The following is a 16209-nucleotide window of genomic DNA, read 5'->3' on the forward strand; positions in this document are numbered from 1 at the left end:
TGATGTGTGTGTGTGTGTATGAATTCTACAGTGTAGTAATGAGAGGTTCAGCCGTGCTACACCAGGGTGAAAGAAGGGTTTTTCCAATGTTGAAAAGTGGAATAAGCCACTCTCGAGTTTGCTTTAGTGGAAAGGACAACATTTTGAGATTATTGACAATTTCACTATTTATTCAATTGGTTCTATTTGTAATAAAGAGACAATCGAGGTGTTCTCCTTCCCAACTACTTCTTTACATTACAATCCTCTACAATACATCTCTTTTTCTTTCAAGAATGTTGCAGCTACTCTGACTTGGGTTACTTTCTGGACCTAATGCTATGATTACCCCCCCAAAGTCCAAGGCTTACCAAATTATTATCTAAAGGGCGATCAAACCAAAACACTTCCTACCTTTCTGCCCTCCAGGAGTTTGATCCCGAGGAGTTTTACCAACGTTTGGAGGCTGCAGAGGGTCAAGCCAAGGGGGGCCAGGGCATCAAGACGGATATTCCCAAATACATCATCAGTCAGCTGGGCCTCACCAGGGATCCTTTGGAAGGTAGGGATTTCTTTTTTGATTGAAATAATCTATCTCCTTTTATATTGTGGCAGTGTGGAATACATTGTTTCAAATGGAGCGCTCTCGTGTGTGTGCGCGTGACATGGACACATTTACACAGAAATAGTCAGAGTGTAAGTTCCATCTGTATCTAAATGGTATCATGGGGGAAGGAGTTATTGTCCTCTTTATTTAACTGGATCAAAAACATCCTTATTTAGCAGGATAAAAACCGGTTAGACGGTTAGATTATGTGCAGAAGAAGAAACAAAGTTAATGACACTAATCCTGCTGCTGTTTAAAGCCTCATTTCTGCAGGAGTCATCGTTCTCAACACATATTCAGATCTGTAAGAACATTCCTGGGTTTTAAATCAAGAACAGGACCGTGCTTATTTTGTGAAGTCACTCCTTGTTTCAGTTCACTCAACTTGTCACCACATGCACTTACTGCGCGTCCTGTCCATGATTAGGAGGTTTTCTGTTTTAAAATGAACTGTTACGATTGTGCACATTATCATCTTATTTGTGTTCATCTCCGCTGCTACAGAAAGATGGCGTCTTTGGTCTACTGTGATGAACATGTGAACACGATATTTAGCAAAGCAGAGCAACTGAAAAAAACTCAAAATCTTTAAACAGGCTACAGAACTGACAACAGAAATGAATCATGTACAGAATGAAACCTACATAAATATGCTCTGGATCTCATTAAGTATAATTAGTCAGTATCATTCCAGACAGTTGAACTAGCTCTCTTTGTCCCATTGGTGTGAATTAAAACTGAATGGGCTGAATGGAGTATGATCTGTGTGTCTGCTGCTGTTACAGACGTTGTCCAACTGGAGCAGACGAGTCCGAGTCACCGAGCGTCCAGCAGAGACTCTGACGACACTGGAGAGGCCACATCCATACAGGTACCAGCTCAAATCAAACAGTGATAGAATAGTGAAAATGAACTGTAGTGTTATAGTCTCTTACAGTTCCAACAGTGGTGGATAAAATAAAATGAACGGCAGAAAGAAAATGCACCGACGTGAAGAGGAATAAAATGATCATATAGAGAGAAGTGAAACACTCGCAGGCTTCAATCACAAAGCGTGCGCATTGATGCCACCGAGATTAAATGCAGCAGCTTACTTCCTGTTTATTTTTTCTGTCTCTGGGTGATTCAGAACCGAGCTGCCTGCACCCCTCCTCGTAGGAAACCACTGGAGAGCGACTTTGACACCATCAAACTCATTAGCAACGGCGCCTATGGGTGAGTAATGACAGACTTCTTTGTTTGCGTTTGAGTGACTCGGTCACCGCAGAGAGCCTAATAAAAGCAGAGAAGAAACTTGAACAAGAATATTTTTTTTGTAATATTTTTGAGTTAACTTCGTCAGGATGATATTTTATGTATAAACTGATGCTTTCCTATATATTTCCTCCTTTTTATCTCTCCTTCTATCTCCTACTCCTGTCAATCTTGTTCAAATGTTCCTTTTCCTGTTTACCCTGAACTTTTCCTTCTCCTTTTGTCTTTCATTTTCCCTCGTCCCTCCCCTCTCCTGCCTGTAGGGCTGTGTTTCTGGTGCGGCACAAGGAGACCCGTCAACGTTTCGCGATGAAGAAGATCAACCGGCAGAACCTGATGCTTCGGAACCAGATCCAGCAGGTTTTTGTGGAGCGAGACATCCTGACCTTTGCCGAAAACCCTTTTGTGGTTTCTATGTTCTGCTCCTTTGAAACGCGGCGGCACCTCTGCATGGTCATGGAGTATGTGGAAGGTGGGTTTGCTTTAAATACTCTGTGCATGCACGTCGAAGTCATGTGCCTTTTTATAAACCTTTTCCTGCCAGAATATGGCAGACAAAACTTATCCTTACACCCACCACCTATAAATGTATCAGACAGATTGTCTCAACATTTTTTTAATCAAATTTAAAGAAGAAAATCCGACTGTGTTTGTGTTTTCAGGAGGGGATTGTGCCAATCTGTTGAAGAATATCGGTCCTCTGCCTGTGGACATGGCTCGCATGTACTTTGCAGAGACTGTCCTGGCTTTAGAATACCTTCACAATTACGGCATCGTACACAGAGACCTCAAACCTGACAAGTGAGTCCTTATTTCACATTTTTCATTTCTGCTCTCAGACTGCATCTTCTTACTTTTAAAGTCCTCATCCTTTAAAAACCGTGTCTCTCATCTTTAAAAGACTCGCACTCTTTTTGAAGTTGGAGAAGAGTCTTTTGAAGCCGTTTGATTTTTTTTTCTCACTGAGACTGAGATCTATGTTCTAAGCATTTGATGTGACCTCAATTCTTTCTTTTGCAGCTTGTTAATAACCTCCATGGGACACATTAAGCTGACAGACTTTGGGCTGTCAAAGATTGGGCTAATGAACATGACCACCAACTTGTATGAAGGACACATTGAAAAAGACACCAGAGAGTTCATTGATAAACAGGTTTGTCTCGTCTCCTCCTGTCTCTTCCTTCTTTTTGATGTTTAAGACTTCGTCTTACACCTTTGCTTCTCCTCTCTACAGGTGTGTGGCACTCCGGAGTACATCGCTCCAGAGGTGATCCTGCGGCAGGGTTATGGAAAGCCAGTAGACTGGTGGGCTATGGGCATCATCCTCTATGAGTTCTTAGTGGGCTGTGTGCCTTTCTTTGGAGACACACCAGAGCAGCTCTTTGGCCAAGTGGTCAACGGTATGAAACCCACCACTGTATATTATCAATCTCTTTTCACAAGTCTTGTTCTTTACTATAGCTGTGGAAATGTAATTCAACCTTTCGCTGAATCAAGGATATGTGTTTCTTTGTCCAGATGACATCATCTGGCCTGAAGGGGAGGACTCTCTGCCAGCTGATGCCCAGGACCTTATCACCAGACTCCTGAGACAGAGCCCTCTGGAGCGCCTTGGAACAGGTCGGTGTGAAGAGCCCTCCGCAGAGCAGTGTGTTACCTTTTAGGTTTCAACGCACCTCAACTGACTTTTTGTGTGAAGCACAACATTTTCTCGTCATGTGTATTTTGGCAGCGTTGACAGAGATCATTTTGTAAAAGAAAGATAACCTGTTTGTAGAGATTTTTTAAAAGCAGCTCTCTACTGCAGTTCTGCCGACAGTTGGAGATGTTTTTCTTATTTTTTTTGTTTGAGTTTGTCAAAAAAAAATTTTTTTACATTATGTTAAAATAAAAGTTTTCATAATTCGGCTTATAAAAGCAGCTTCTGGAAAACAAAAGGCACAGCGCACGGCTTGGTTGGTAACATTTTCATCCACTGATCGACAGTTAAGGAGAAAGAGAGAGATAATAGGTGACAAAAGTTGTGAACAGCTGCTGAAACTTGAACTAATCTTTTCATAAATCCTCCTCTGAGGAGATGCTGACCTGCCCTTAGATAAACAGATATTCAACCAGTAAGTCTCATCTGTTTGTTTTTGTCCCTAGGTGGAACCACGGAGGTGAAGATGCACGTGTTCTTCCTCGGTTTAGACTGGAATGGCCTCCTGAGGCAGAAAGCTGAATTTATCCCTCAACTAGAGACCGAGGACGACACAAGTTACTTTGACAGTACGTGGCAGCGCAGCTTGGATCATGGACAGATTACACATTATACATTTTATGATTAAGTCATTTCAATAATTTTCAGGTGACATCAGTTTTTCAATATTTAATGTACAGTTATTGTGTTTCCTACAGCTCGATCTGAGCGATACTGTCACCTGGATTCAGATGATGACGATGAAACAAACGATGATGAATCGTCTCTGGAGCTCCGACAGTTCTCCTCTGTGGCTCACCGCTTCAGCAAGGTACTTTTTACTGCAACGTGTTTTGTATTCCATTATGCTATGGAATATATCTCGACATTAATAGCTTGTCAATACATCAAAACATTTGCCGTGGACTCTTATAGACAATTGAATAAATTATAACATGTACTGTATGTAACCCCAAATCTTTTTTCCTCAAACCTCAGGTCTACAGCAGCACGGAGCATCTGTCCACCTCCACGCCATCCAACCAGAGCCTGTGTGGTTCGGACCGAAGCCACAGCGAAGAGAAGGAGGAGAGATGGGAGGGCAGGGGAGTCCTCTCCTCTGGAGATGGGCACAAACACTTGGCTGGCGTAGACAGGGCAGATGGACACAGGGGGAGGTGAGAGAGCGTAAAATGTGAGAGAGTGATTTGGAAAGAGTGTCAGTCTCTCCTCTCATTCACACATTGTCCACTACGAATGTAATGAAAATGTGAGACTGGAATGTAATATTCTCTTTCACACTTGTTCTGATATGAATAACACTTAGTATAAATGTCATTCTGAACATTTATCTTCGGAATTTGTTGTGTATGTGTGGTGGGTTTTCTCTGTATGCTCTGCTCCCCCTCCACCAAACATTCAGGTCAGCTGGAGGCTTTCACGTTGCTCTTGGGTGTGAATGGTGGTTTCAGGTTACCTGATTTCTATTCAGTGCATACTAGGAAAGACTCCTTGGTCCCCATGTGGCCTTAATAGATGTGGCTCTTATGACATGGTTTAAGCAGATGTAATCAGCAGTTGCAAATTATGAAAAGGGGCTTGGGTGTTTGCTGCAAAATAAATGGAACCAAAAATATCTTCTGGTCTAAAAAATATTCCAGAGCTCATTGGCCTACACATTAAATAACTTCAATGCAAACTCAAACTCATTTTGGAAAATGTGGATTCTTTTGTAATCCAGTGTTGCCAGTTTTTACAATTGTACTTGCTCATGTTCGATGTAAACATGGTCACTGCCCAATTCAATCCTATCTAGGATTTGACTGAACTCTTGCATGTTTCCTGTGTTTTTCCTTTCAGTCTGCGGCCTCGTGCGTCGTCTAGCTCCTCTCAGTCAGAGCGCAGTGCCAGCCCACTGGTGATGAACAGCACTCAGAGCCTCGACATCATGCCTCGCTTTGCCATTTCTGCCGAGGAGGAAGGTAAGCCTGTCAAAAAGACGCCTTTGTACATTCTTTTCTATTAGTTTTGCTTTGATAAAATGTCAATACAAAACTCCTGATACCTCGTAATCATAGACGGGATGGTGTCAAACCTGCGACGCATCCGACTCCGGAGCAACAGCACAGGAACCAGACCGTCCTTCCGTAGAGGAGCATCGAGGCGCATCGCTCACCAGCTGGAGACACCAGAGAAACCCAGATCCCCAGCAGGGAAAGTCCCCAAGTCTGCGTCCGTCTCAGGCCTGTCCCTCATCATCACCCCAGGTACACATTACCACAACAAAATGTTGTTTTGTATCTCTGTGGCAATTAATGTTCAGTTTTTTAGACTTGTTTCACTCATCATAAGCATGACTCGATGTTACCAAGATTAGCTCAGTCATGTTGTGTGTTTACAGTGCCCTCTACAGCCTGAGGCTGTCTTATCTTCCCCATTAACACCAATGTTACAGCCAAGATGATACCTCTCATATTGTGACTTTAATTACTTTACAATAAATAATAAACAGTTGAGTAACTCCCTATGCAAGTATCAATATGTACGAGTCAAGTAGAATTAATTCACTACCTAACAAATCAAACTACCTATCAAACACTCATTTTCTCATTTTCCCCTCCTGATCAAGATGACTCAGCAGGACCTCCTACGAGCCCCAAATCCTCCTTGTCCCTGTCGTCCAACCCTTCATCAAGAGACTCTTCCCCGAGCCGGGACCTCTCTGTCAGTGTCAGCTGCCTCCGGCCTCCTGTGGTCATCCACAGCTCTGGGAAAAGGTTCGGCTTTGCACTGCGGGCTATCAGAGTCTACATGGGAGACAGTGACGTCTACACTGTCCACCACATGGTCTGGGTATGTGTGTTTATTGCATGTGTTTCTACTGATGTTAAACATTATATTCCACAAATGTAGAGTGTAGCTCTTACACAGTACAGTTAAGTTATAAAACATGAATTTAAGATATATGCTGTATCAAAACACGGGTATATGAACCAACATAAGGGTACATGACAGTATGTTTAGTACTCAGCTTGGCAAAGATTGAACAACAGGAAATGCTTCTGTCGGCCAATATTGGTTGAAATAACTGGTAAACAACGTTAGTCACGGTTAGGATGCTGCTTGACCTATGATTTTGATTTGAGGTATCATGTGTTTTGTGTCCGCAGTGTGTTGAGGAAGGCAGTCCAGCGCACGAGGCAGGATTAAGGGCTGGTGACCTCATCACTCATGTCAACGGGGAGTCGGTCCAGGGACTCGTGCACACAGAGGTGGTGCAACTCTTGCTCAAGGTACAACTTGGAGAAATATCTTTCAATAATATCTTCTTAAATACAAATTGTATTTATTGGCAAGTTCTAATGATGTTTTTTTTTTTTTTTTAAGTGCAAACAATCTTGTTGTAGGTGATGACATATCACTTTCTGGCTAAAGAGTCTGACTGCTATTTTCACATGTGAAAACACTTTGTTTCAAACAGAGTGGCAACAGGGTGACCCTGCAGACTACTGCACTGGAGAACACATCTATCAAGGTCGGCCCTGCCAGAAAAGTGAGCTACAAGTCCAAGATGGCCCGGCGCAGCAAGAAGAGCAAGAGGAAGGACGGACAGGACAGGTACATGAGGGAAGGATGAAGTCATAACAGTACTTCATCATTACTTCCTGAAGCTCCTATTGGATACTCAAACTGCACAAACTCAAATATGAATTCAAATTCAATCTTGTCGAATGTGTCTTGTTTACTAGTTGTGGGTTTTTTTTTTCACCTCCGGTGCTTTTTGCCATGAATGGAGATGTTCTTATAAGCATGGAAAAGGTTAAATCAAAGAACCATCTTTAATACCACATATCTGACTCCGCTTTTTTCTTGTGCAGTCGGCGACGTAACATCTTAAAGAAGCTTTCTAAGCAGACACCTCCTCCACCCATGCAGAGCAGTCGTAGCTTCTCTTCAGGTTTCCACCAGTCATCAAGCGACAGCCTGTCCGGCTCTCCAACACAGAGCCTGTCCCCGGGGCCCTCTACGCCCTGTCGTTCCCCTGCTCCTGACCACTCTGGAGGTGAGTTAAGCTATCACATACCACTTGCATCCTGAACATGGACCTTTCTGTCTCTTTTTCTTCGTTGGTTGTACATCATCCATTGGGTGAAATGTCAGGTAATGCTGAGCTTTTTGTTGTTCTCTTTCCGTCAGATTCCAGTTCTTCCCCTTGCTCCAGCTCTCCTAACTCACCCGTTCCACAGGCCCGCCCCAGTTCCCTTCATGTTTTGGGTCGCTACACCAAAGCTGGCCGCTGCAAGTCAACCAGCAGCATCCCTCCTTCTCCACTTGCCTGCATCCCACCTCCTCAGCCCCTCTCTCCTCAGTGCTCCCCATCCTGCCTCCCAAGTCACACCAAATCCCTACAGGGTTTCCATGGCAAGACTTTGTCCCCTCCCACCATTGCTCGGCACTCTGTGCGTCCCCGAAGTGCAGAACCGCCACGGTCACCGCTCCTCAAGAGGGTCCAGTCGGCAGAGAAGCTGACGGGAGACAAAATGACGGGTGGTTGCCATGGAGACAGGAAGGCCTACAGCACTCGCCGCCATACCATGGAGGTGCCTCTGTCGGAGGGGGAGGGGCTAGAGGACATGGATGGCGACAGCACAACAGGGTTTGTGTGTGTCGGTGAGCATGGCCGTCATGGGCTGTATATCGGAGGGCAGAGAGGCCAGCATGATTCTGCTGGCGGAGGCAGCGAGCACCACCGCTCTAGCGCCTCACCACAACACCGCGGCAGTAATCACCACTCCAATGAGGTCGTGGTGATGAGGAAGCTCGCTCTGTCCGAGCGACGGGACTCTTTCAAGAAACAGGAGGCAGTGCAGGAAGTGAGCTTCGATGATTTGGAGGAGAGAGAAGTGACGCCAAGCCCACCGCTTCCTGTCACACAATCGAAGGTCTTCAAAGCGTCCTGGCTCAACTCAGCCCAGTCCGAGTCTAACGCCAAGCTGGAAGGAAGAGGAGCACAGGGTACAACAACACAGTTGAATGCCAAGACAAAAGACTTTTTCAGGGAGAAAAGGTCAACAAAGAGTCTCAATAAGGAGACTGACTTGTGAAGAAGTCTTTGACCTGACACTGTTCTGACATTTGAAGGCCTTGCATGTGTCCAGAAAAAATGCGACCAAGTTCCAAATCATCACTAGCATGTTCTTAAATACAGGGAGGCAAATTCACAGCGTTGTTTCTCAGTAATATATGCATTCTGCGACACTGTCAACAGAACAATGACTTCCAAATGATGTTTACTTCCTGGTCGCTTGTTTTCTCTTTTGGTTCTCAAATCACTGTGGCACCTGTAACTGATGTATTTTGTAAATATGTTTGGTTTTAAATGAAGAACCTTATTTATGACTTTTTATGCTCATCTTGGTTTTTTGGGTCGCTGAATAAGCCTTGGATGCTTCAGCTGTTATTGCAGGCAATGCACACACACACACAAAAGCCCAGCAGTGACAGTGTGGTTTGTTTTACAGGTATAGCTGCGGAAAGGGGACAGGTAACACGAGTCGATCTTTTCCATCGATATTTTTTTATACCTCAATGCCTGTGTGGAGGTGGGTGTTGTTTCGTGTTCAGATTTGGTCTTTCGAACAAACGCAACAGTGTTTGTGTCCTGCAACATATTATGAGCTATAAAATTGCAGATGATCTCATGTGCTGGCTCTCAGAAGAAATGTATCTTATAGATTGTGAGTTTTGAGCATTTGGACTCATCGATCCTGACCTGAACACAGGCCTTGTATAAACATTTTGTAAGGACAAAAATATCAACATCTCAACACTTGTGAGCCTAGCTGTGGTGCCAAAGCATGGTTTAACCATAAAAAAAGAGGTACTGTAGTTGTACATAAGAAACTTCACGCATGCATGGGCTCTACTTCCACTTGCCGTCTGTCTTCTTAAAAAAATGTGTCTGGATAAACTCCTTACCTATTTAGTGTTCAAGTGTGTAGAAAAAGCTTTGTGTCTACCTTCAGAAACCACACTGTTCTCTCTGTCCTCTAATACCTTGTTGAATTACGCCTCCGTCCAGCTCATGACTAATCTAGTGTTTTAGCTGATGTATTTGCACAAGTTATCGTAGCCGTGTAACAGTTAGATCACATTTTATATTTCAGGACGATCTCCTTCTCCGCGGGTTTCAAAAAAGTGTACAGATACAACCGACAAAAGTGGCTCCCTTGGCTGTTTTTTTTTAATGGGTGTTATGAATGAATGTTTACATTTTAGAGCAAATCTGTGAGTGGACTCAATAGTTGTGTTAAATTATGAAGAAAGAAAAGCGAATGGCAGGAGAGTAAAACCAGAGGCCCTGAATGGATGAAGGAATGAGTCGAGTTGATTTCTTTTTGTACATTTTGATATGGAAAAGTCTTGTTTTAGTACTAATTATACCCAATGCTGTCGATGTATATCGTATAAACAATGGTGGACCTTACAACAGCCATGAGTGGTGTTTTTTTTTTTTTTTAAAGTGACCTTGTGAGAGTAGATGGACTCGTAAATTGTTTACTGTCACTGTAATGTGGCAGCCTGGGCCTCAAAGCATTGTGCGTGCTTCACATCCCTTTATCATATTCCCATTATTATTTTACAACATGTTTTACACTATTTGTTCCCTTTTTTTAAGGCCTTGAATTCCTAAATCAGATGTTTAGTCCATAGTTTGAGCTTAAAAGGAGAAGTGAACATATTTCATTTAAGTTTCAGATGTTTTAAATTGTTTTCCATATCTCTTCCCATTTATAACTGGTGTAATGTGTTTCCTATTAGAAACTGTTTAGACAAGCAATCAGGAAAAAATGCTTGTTTCTTTTCTTCTTTTTTTGCAAATAAAATAATTGTGTCCTTTTTCTTTCTACCTTTAATTTTTGACATTTGTGATTTGAAAAGTATTGGGAGCTGTTCGAATTTTCCCACAAACGTAGTCTTGAAATGTGTGGTTCTGGGTTTTGGGTGTTAAAATTAAAAGTGTGTTTGGTGTAACATGTCGTGGAAGAACTGTGTGTCAGTGTATCATTATCACTGCATTTCTGATGTAATGTACGTCCTTGTCTGTTCTTAGGATCTGATCGCTATACCCCCACCAAACACAAATTGAGACTGTATATTGGCATCATTCTTCGAAATAAATCATCACCACCATTTCTTCATTCCCCCCCTTCACACAGGTGCTTAAATGTCACTTGTTTTAATATGTATGTGTGTAAAAAAGACTTTGCTCCTCTGATGACAAGCTGGCCTTTGTGAAACTCTTACCATGTGGGTATCTGATGCAGATTTGTGTGTCGGTCTGTTTTTTATTGTCTTAACAGTGCTTGAATAAATTGCAAATGGACAAAAAAGTCCAGAAGAACAAAACAAGTGTGCTTGTCATTTGTCCATTAGAAAAAAAGGTGCTCTATTACAATAATATAACACCATAACCTACTTCTCTTCTGAGATATGACAGGTGCCCTGTGCACATGTTTAAATTCCTTTCTTGTCAAGTCTGACTTGAAAACATAAGATGTATGTGCAGTGCAAAGGTGTGTGTGTGTATGTGTATATATATATATGTATATATGCACACACACACACACTACACCATACGATTCACATTTTAAAAAAATACAACTGTCCTTTAAAAATGTCTGATTTCCTGTTTCCTGTTTTTTTCCCAGCAGTTTAAAACTGTGACCACTCAAAGCAAGAAATGTTTGAAGAAATAGATGAGCTTGATTGGTAGGCCTATCCAATCTTTGGGAAATAAAAGACTTTCAAAAAACAGTTTAATTTCAACGGAGGAGAAATGTACAGGCTTAAAATTGTCAGCCTTAAAATGTCATTTGTAAGCCGAGGCCATTCGGTGACCCCTCACTAATCGCTCGGGCTTTTCCGCTCGGCTTCGTCCCTTTCCGCCCTCTTCATATTAGTTCCCACGCACTCTCCCTTCCCTGCGCCGTGCTGATCTGGAAAATGGCTGTGTAGAAGAGCAGGGAGTCATGGACGGGAAAAGAAAGAAAGAGCGAGAGAAAGAAGCCGAAGCAATTCATGAGCTAAAGAGGGTTTGCTTAAAGTTTAATGCATGTGCAGATGCTTTGGTATTTCAGAATAGACACCACACGGACATTTGTCGTTCACTTTGAAGAGTGAAAGCGCCGCAGACAAAAAGTGAGAAGAGTCAAGACCGCGGGTGAGTTTTTCCAACTTATTGCACATTTCCAGTACAGCTCGGCAGCAAACACTGTACTGGAAAATGGAGTCTGCAAGTGTGCTGAGGGCACGCAACTCCACACTGCTGACTTTTAATCTACTTTAAAAAGTTTGTACTCACTTTCTGCTCCTGTTGATTGCATTTTTTCAGCTTTACAAAAAGCGCTTAAATGTATTTGTGTGTAATTTTACAGTCCGTCACCAGTTGACGTGTAATGCTGAGCCTGATACGTTACAGAAACATTGATCTGTATTTGAAATAGTTTTAAGTTTTAGAGTTGAATAATATTGTTATTGTGTGTCTTGTTTATATTTTATATGCGTAGAGATTATGGTAAAGAGGGCTTTTTGAATTAGCCTACAAATAAGAGTAAAGTTGTAAATTCACGCAGAATTGAAACCTTTTGGTTTAAGGTTTTAATTTATTAAGCTAAATACTTCAATAAAATGTTTCTCATGATTAAAATACGCTAACAGAATGTACAGCTTGAGTTTTACACAGCTCACTGGGCAGTCTGCTCTCTCACATTGGTAGTGTATGTTACACTATAATAGTGCCTTAACATTGAGTGCAGAGCACAGGAGGCCTCTTATAGCTGAAGGCCTGACATGGTGTGTGTTAGTGTGTGTAACATCTCATCTCTGGTTTGAGGATTTGGCACGAATCAAGGAGTTAATGAACATTGTGCAACTTGCATAATACAACAAGCCACTCAACTGTGTGGAAGCCCCCACCACCACCACCACCACCACCACCCTCCTCCCTTTTAATTACTGAAACAAGCATTATGCAACCTTTATTACATTGCCTTATCAATATAATGCACGAATGTCTTTTAAAATGTTTAATGTTTAAACTTCCAAAAGCTAGTCACAACTCAGTGAGGCTTAATCGACTAAAATACACACAGCAACTAAACAGCAGCGCAACTGTGGCTTTTTCCCCCCAAATATGTCGTATAGCTGGAGGATAGTTAAACATGAATGTTGGTATTTGATCAAAATAGCAATAAAGTAAAGCTCTAAGGACAGTTTAGTGTTGCTCCATTAACACCCTGAAGGGTTTAAGCTTGGATACTTTCCCAAGAAGAGCATGTGATAGATAAAAAAAAGCATATAAATAGACCTATATATGAGTATATAATCTGTTTGGTAATGCAGTTGTTTGAAACCTTTGTCTTGTGTGATCAATTGCTAATATGAACACTGATATGTAACCACTGTTTTACATCTACATATCCTGTAATAATATTGAGATCCCATACCAAGTATATTTTTAAATAACACTGTCAAGTAACAGACTGAAAATCAGTCAAATGCAAACGTTAATGATATCTGATTGAACAAAGCTGTAACGTACGTTTTATTCCTTCATCACTGATCTAGAAAAACTAATTCTCTTTTCATCTGTTATAAGAGCTTGATTACTCTTGCCAATGCTGTGTTTTACCTGCATATACAAATAGATCAAGTCAATAATAGGTTGATTGTGTGGGAGAAATACGCAACTTGTTTGGATAGCTAACAGATTATTTTTAAATGGGTTAAAGAAACAAAAGGATGAGGCTTATGCTTGCCCTCCCTACTTGCTAACTACGCAGTTAAAAGAGCTTGTGATGGTGCCAACTTTTCATAGTTAACGGGTTTTTCTTCCTTAGCGGAACTTAAAAATGTTTCTATTTATCAGTGTAGCCACTTAAGATTGCTTTACACCAACAAAACTTTAAAGTCGCTGCTTTTTTCTAACTCCTGTTTAATGCAGTAAGTCGTCTTAAACGGCAGAACCGTGTGGTCTACTGGACTTTCTGAACAGTGCAGTCTCAGTGCTACATAATCTTCATAGCAGATGTTTCTATTTAGTGAAGTGAGCTTTTCAGCCTCATTAAGGACAGATAGAGTTCAGGTGAACATAACTCAAATCATAAAGTGCCAGAGCTCCCATTTTAGGATTAAAAAAAAAAAAAAAAAGTCGTCACAAGCTGCCTTCTAGTTTGCCTGTCCTCCTTGTGGCGCAGTAGATTTTTCAGTTCCATGTGGACAGATGGCCTGAGGCCAGGCTGCATGCGTGGTGTCTTTGTAGTCAGCTCCTCACCCGCAGGGCAGCAGAGGCCAACATATACACAGACTTTAAAGCAATAACTGTGTGTCCACCTGAATCTATAAATATTCAGCATTTATCTGTCACAGTGGCTGACATTAAAGAACAAGAGAAAAGTGCAGCTTTGTTGATACATAGAATTCGACCAGAGAGGAATGTGATAAGAACTAAAGGTTTCAATATTGTTAAACTTGGTTTTACTCTGTTTATCTTCTGTCCTTCACGTTTTACATAACACTCGTGTTTCTGATGGGACCAAAATGAAAACTGAGTTGGCATTCAAAGTCTTGAGAGTGTAATCTAAAAACTGTCTATAAGACACAACATTGTCTTTGCGTTTGGATCTTTTCATTGAAGGAAGAATGTGGAACTTTTACATCCAGTAGATGTGGCAGATGAGCACCAGCATTAAACCAAAACAAACTGCTGTATTCTGACGCTCCCGCTCTTCTATAGCAGCACATCTTAAATTAGAACGCACCATAGTTAAGTGCAAGCGGTGGACAAATAGTTCTTTGCTGGAGCTGCAATTGCCTGTCCTGCATTGTTGTGTTTGCAGGCTGTCACCATTCACGTTCCAAGGAGCACAGACTCGGGGTGTTTTTTTACGTTTGTTTATTTTCTATCGCTAAACAAAAGAGAGCCCGGAGGGTGGCAACTCAAACAATTTACCACATTTCCCTAAAATTCCCACATCCCCAGGTCATCAGTTGATGGATTGATCTGCTGCGTGCAGCCCTGGAGCGCCTCATTGGTGCGCTTCCTGAGGCCACCGGCTAGGTATGCTCGTTTTGAAAACTTGATAGTTTTACCACAGGCTAATGTTAGCATACTTTGTTAACTCACAGCTTCACATTGCACATAAAGATGGAATGACGGAGATGTAAGTTCTTTGATTATTGTAACCTTATGGAAAACTGACGACGTTCTCATTAAACCTGTTCCTCAATTGTTATTATTAGTTTCTGGGTCCATGATAAATCATTGTACAAGGTTGGGCATGACCTGTAAGTGTCACGTTGGCCTCAAAATCCAGATGGACATATTATTCAATGTGTTGTACAAACAGGGTCACCTGTGGCTTATAGAAACAAGAAACAAATGCTTATGCAGTAGATTATTGGACAACTGTAGAATCACTCGTATATCTCTGGTTTGGGGTGTGATTCTTTTAATTTGCTAAATCAGCAAAAAAAAAAAAAAAAAACAGAGCTCACTATGTATTGCAGGGTCCGACATTAACACCCGCCAAGTGCCAAATGCGGGTACACTTTTCCGTTTCCGTCTGGAAACTACCCGTTTAAAAAATAGAGGCCAGCAAATTTTTTCATTACTCAATTTCCTAATCTAATAAAAGTATTGAATCTGTGACTTAAATCTGTGATTGATTCAACAGAACATAGAGCCTTCTCAAATGTTCTGTAACAGATGTGTATGTGACACATCAAAAAAACAATTTGTTATTTTGGCCGGTAAAAAACATGTTTGGCCAGTGAATTTTTTTATCTACCTGCCGCCTTGCTCGGTGAGTCAAAAAGTTAATTTTGGACCCGGATATTGTATGTGGTAGGTTTTGTTCACATGGACTATAGAATAATAAGCCAACATATCAATATCACATGATTAAATTACATTTTATGTGACCCAAGATTTGATCCATATCACCAAATAACACCTGCTCACATCAGCTTTAGGATCAACGTGTCCACCAGTTATTATCTGAGCGGCGTTAATGGTCTCTGATGTCATCGAACATTATCCTCAGATCGTTTGTTTCACTGTCTAAAACCAGAATGTTTTGTTTTGTCACAAGTTACCAACCAAATTATTTTCTCTTTTCAACTGAACCGGTTAAAAGTCATCCTCTTGAAGTCTACATAAACATATAAGGTGTTTTGGTTGTGGTGTCAGGAGCTCTTGTATCATTCAGCTGTGTTAGTGATGCTCTGAATAGCTTATTTGCCATTTTACATTATGCATGCTGGTGTATAATGAACAGGTCAGAGCTCTACTGGCTGACTAAACGCATCACCACTCATTTGATGAAAACAGAGGAACACTTGAATCTAGGTCTCACTTTCCCCCCACATTTAAGGATGACAAATTATCCATATTCAAATGTGTTTTGATTACTTTTTTAATTTGTGAAGCAGACACTATTTCACTGAAGGAGCACAAATGTGCCAGTAGCATCATTTCTGTTGTTTTTTTTATTTTTTACTGCCAGAATGAGTTCTTTTCTTTCATTTTCTTCATGTCACCGTCACATTTATCTCCCTGTCAACCATAAAAACACAAATCTCCCCCTCTCATCCCATTGCACATCTCCAACATGACTCATGAAATGCC

The 16209-nt window shown here is 41.5% G+C and overlaps 2 protein-coding genes across 5 annotated transcripts in view; both read left to right on the forward strand.

Annotated features, from left to right (window-relative positions):
- mast3a (microtubule associated serine/threonine kinase 3a) overlaps nucleotides 1-10931 on the forward strand; it is a 38510-nt gene extending 27579 nt beyond the window's left edge. For all 4 annotated transcript variants that reach the window (XM_079347547.1, XM_079347548.1, XM_079347546.1 and 1 more), the window contains 18 exons: nucleotides 409-541; nucleotides 1372-1457; nucleotides 1716-1801; nucleotides 2104-2312; nucleotides 2503-2641; nucleotides 2861-2993; nucleotides 3075-3240; nucleotides 3359-3460; nucleotides 3986-4108; nucleotides 4238-4350; nucleotides 4518-4696; nucleotides 5379-5500; nucleotides 5597-5785; nucleotides 6148-6371; nucleotides 6689-6811; nucleotides 7000-7136; nucleotides 7397-7581; nucleotides 7716-10931. In XM_079347547.1, the coding sequence (XP_079203673.1) occupies nucleotides 409-541; nucleotides 1372-1457; nucleotides 1716-1801; nucleotides 2104-2312; nucleotides 2503-2641; nucleotides 2861-2993; nucleotides 3075-3240; nucleotides 3359-3460; nucleotides 3986-4108; nucleotides 4238-4350; nucleotides 4518-4696; nucleotides 5379-5500; nucleotides 5597-5785; nucleotides 6148-6371; nucleotides 6689-6811; nucleotides 7000-7136; nucleotides 7397-7581; nucleotides 7716-8623 (3357 nt within the window). In that variant the 3' untranslated portion in view covers nucleotides 8624-10931. The remainder of the gene's footprint in view (nucleotides 1-408; nucleotides 542-1371; nucleotides 1458-1715; nucleotides 1802-2103; nucleotides 2313-2502; nucleotides 2642-2860; nucleotides 2994-3074; nucleotides 3241-3358; nucleotides 3461-3985; nucleotides 4109-4237; nucleotides 4351-4517; nucleotides 4697-5378; nucleotides 5501-5596; nucleotides 5786-6147; nucleotides 6372-6688; nucleotides 6812-6999; nucleotides 7137-7396; nucleotides 7582-7715) is intronic.
- Nucleotides 10932-11267: 336 nt separating this feature from the next.
- pik3r2 (phosphoinositide-3-kinase, regulatory subunit 2 (beta)) overlaps nucleotides 11268-16209 on the forward strand; it is a 34808-nt gene continuing 29866 nt past the window's right edge. Inside the window, exon 1 of the mRNA XM_079349457.1 lies at nucleotides 11268-11742. The gene's annotated coding sequence lies outside the window, so the exon portion shown is untranslated. The remainder of the gene's footprint in view (nucleotides 11743-16209) is intronic.

This window comes from Symphodus melops (assembly GCF_947650265.1).
Source record: "Symphodus melops genome assembly, chromosome: 7".
Classification (NCBI taxonomy): domain Eukaryota; kingdom Metazoa; phylum Chordata; class Actinopteri; order Labriformes; family Labridae; genus Symphodus; species Symphodus melops.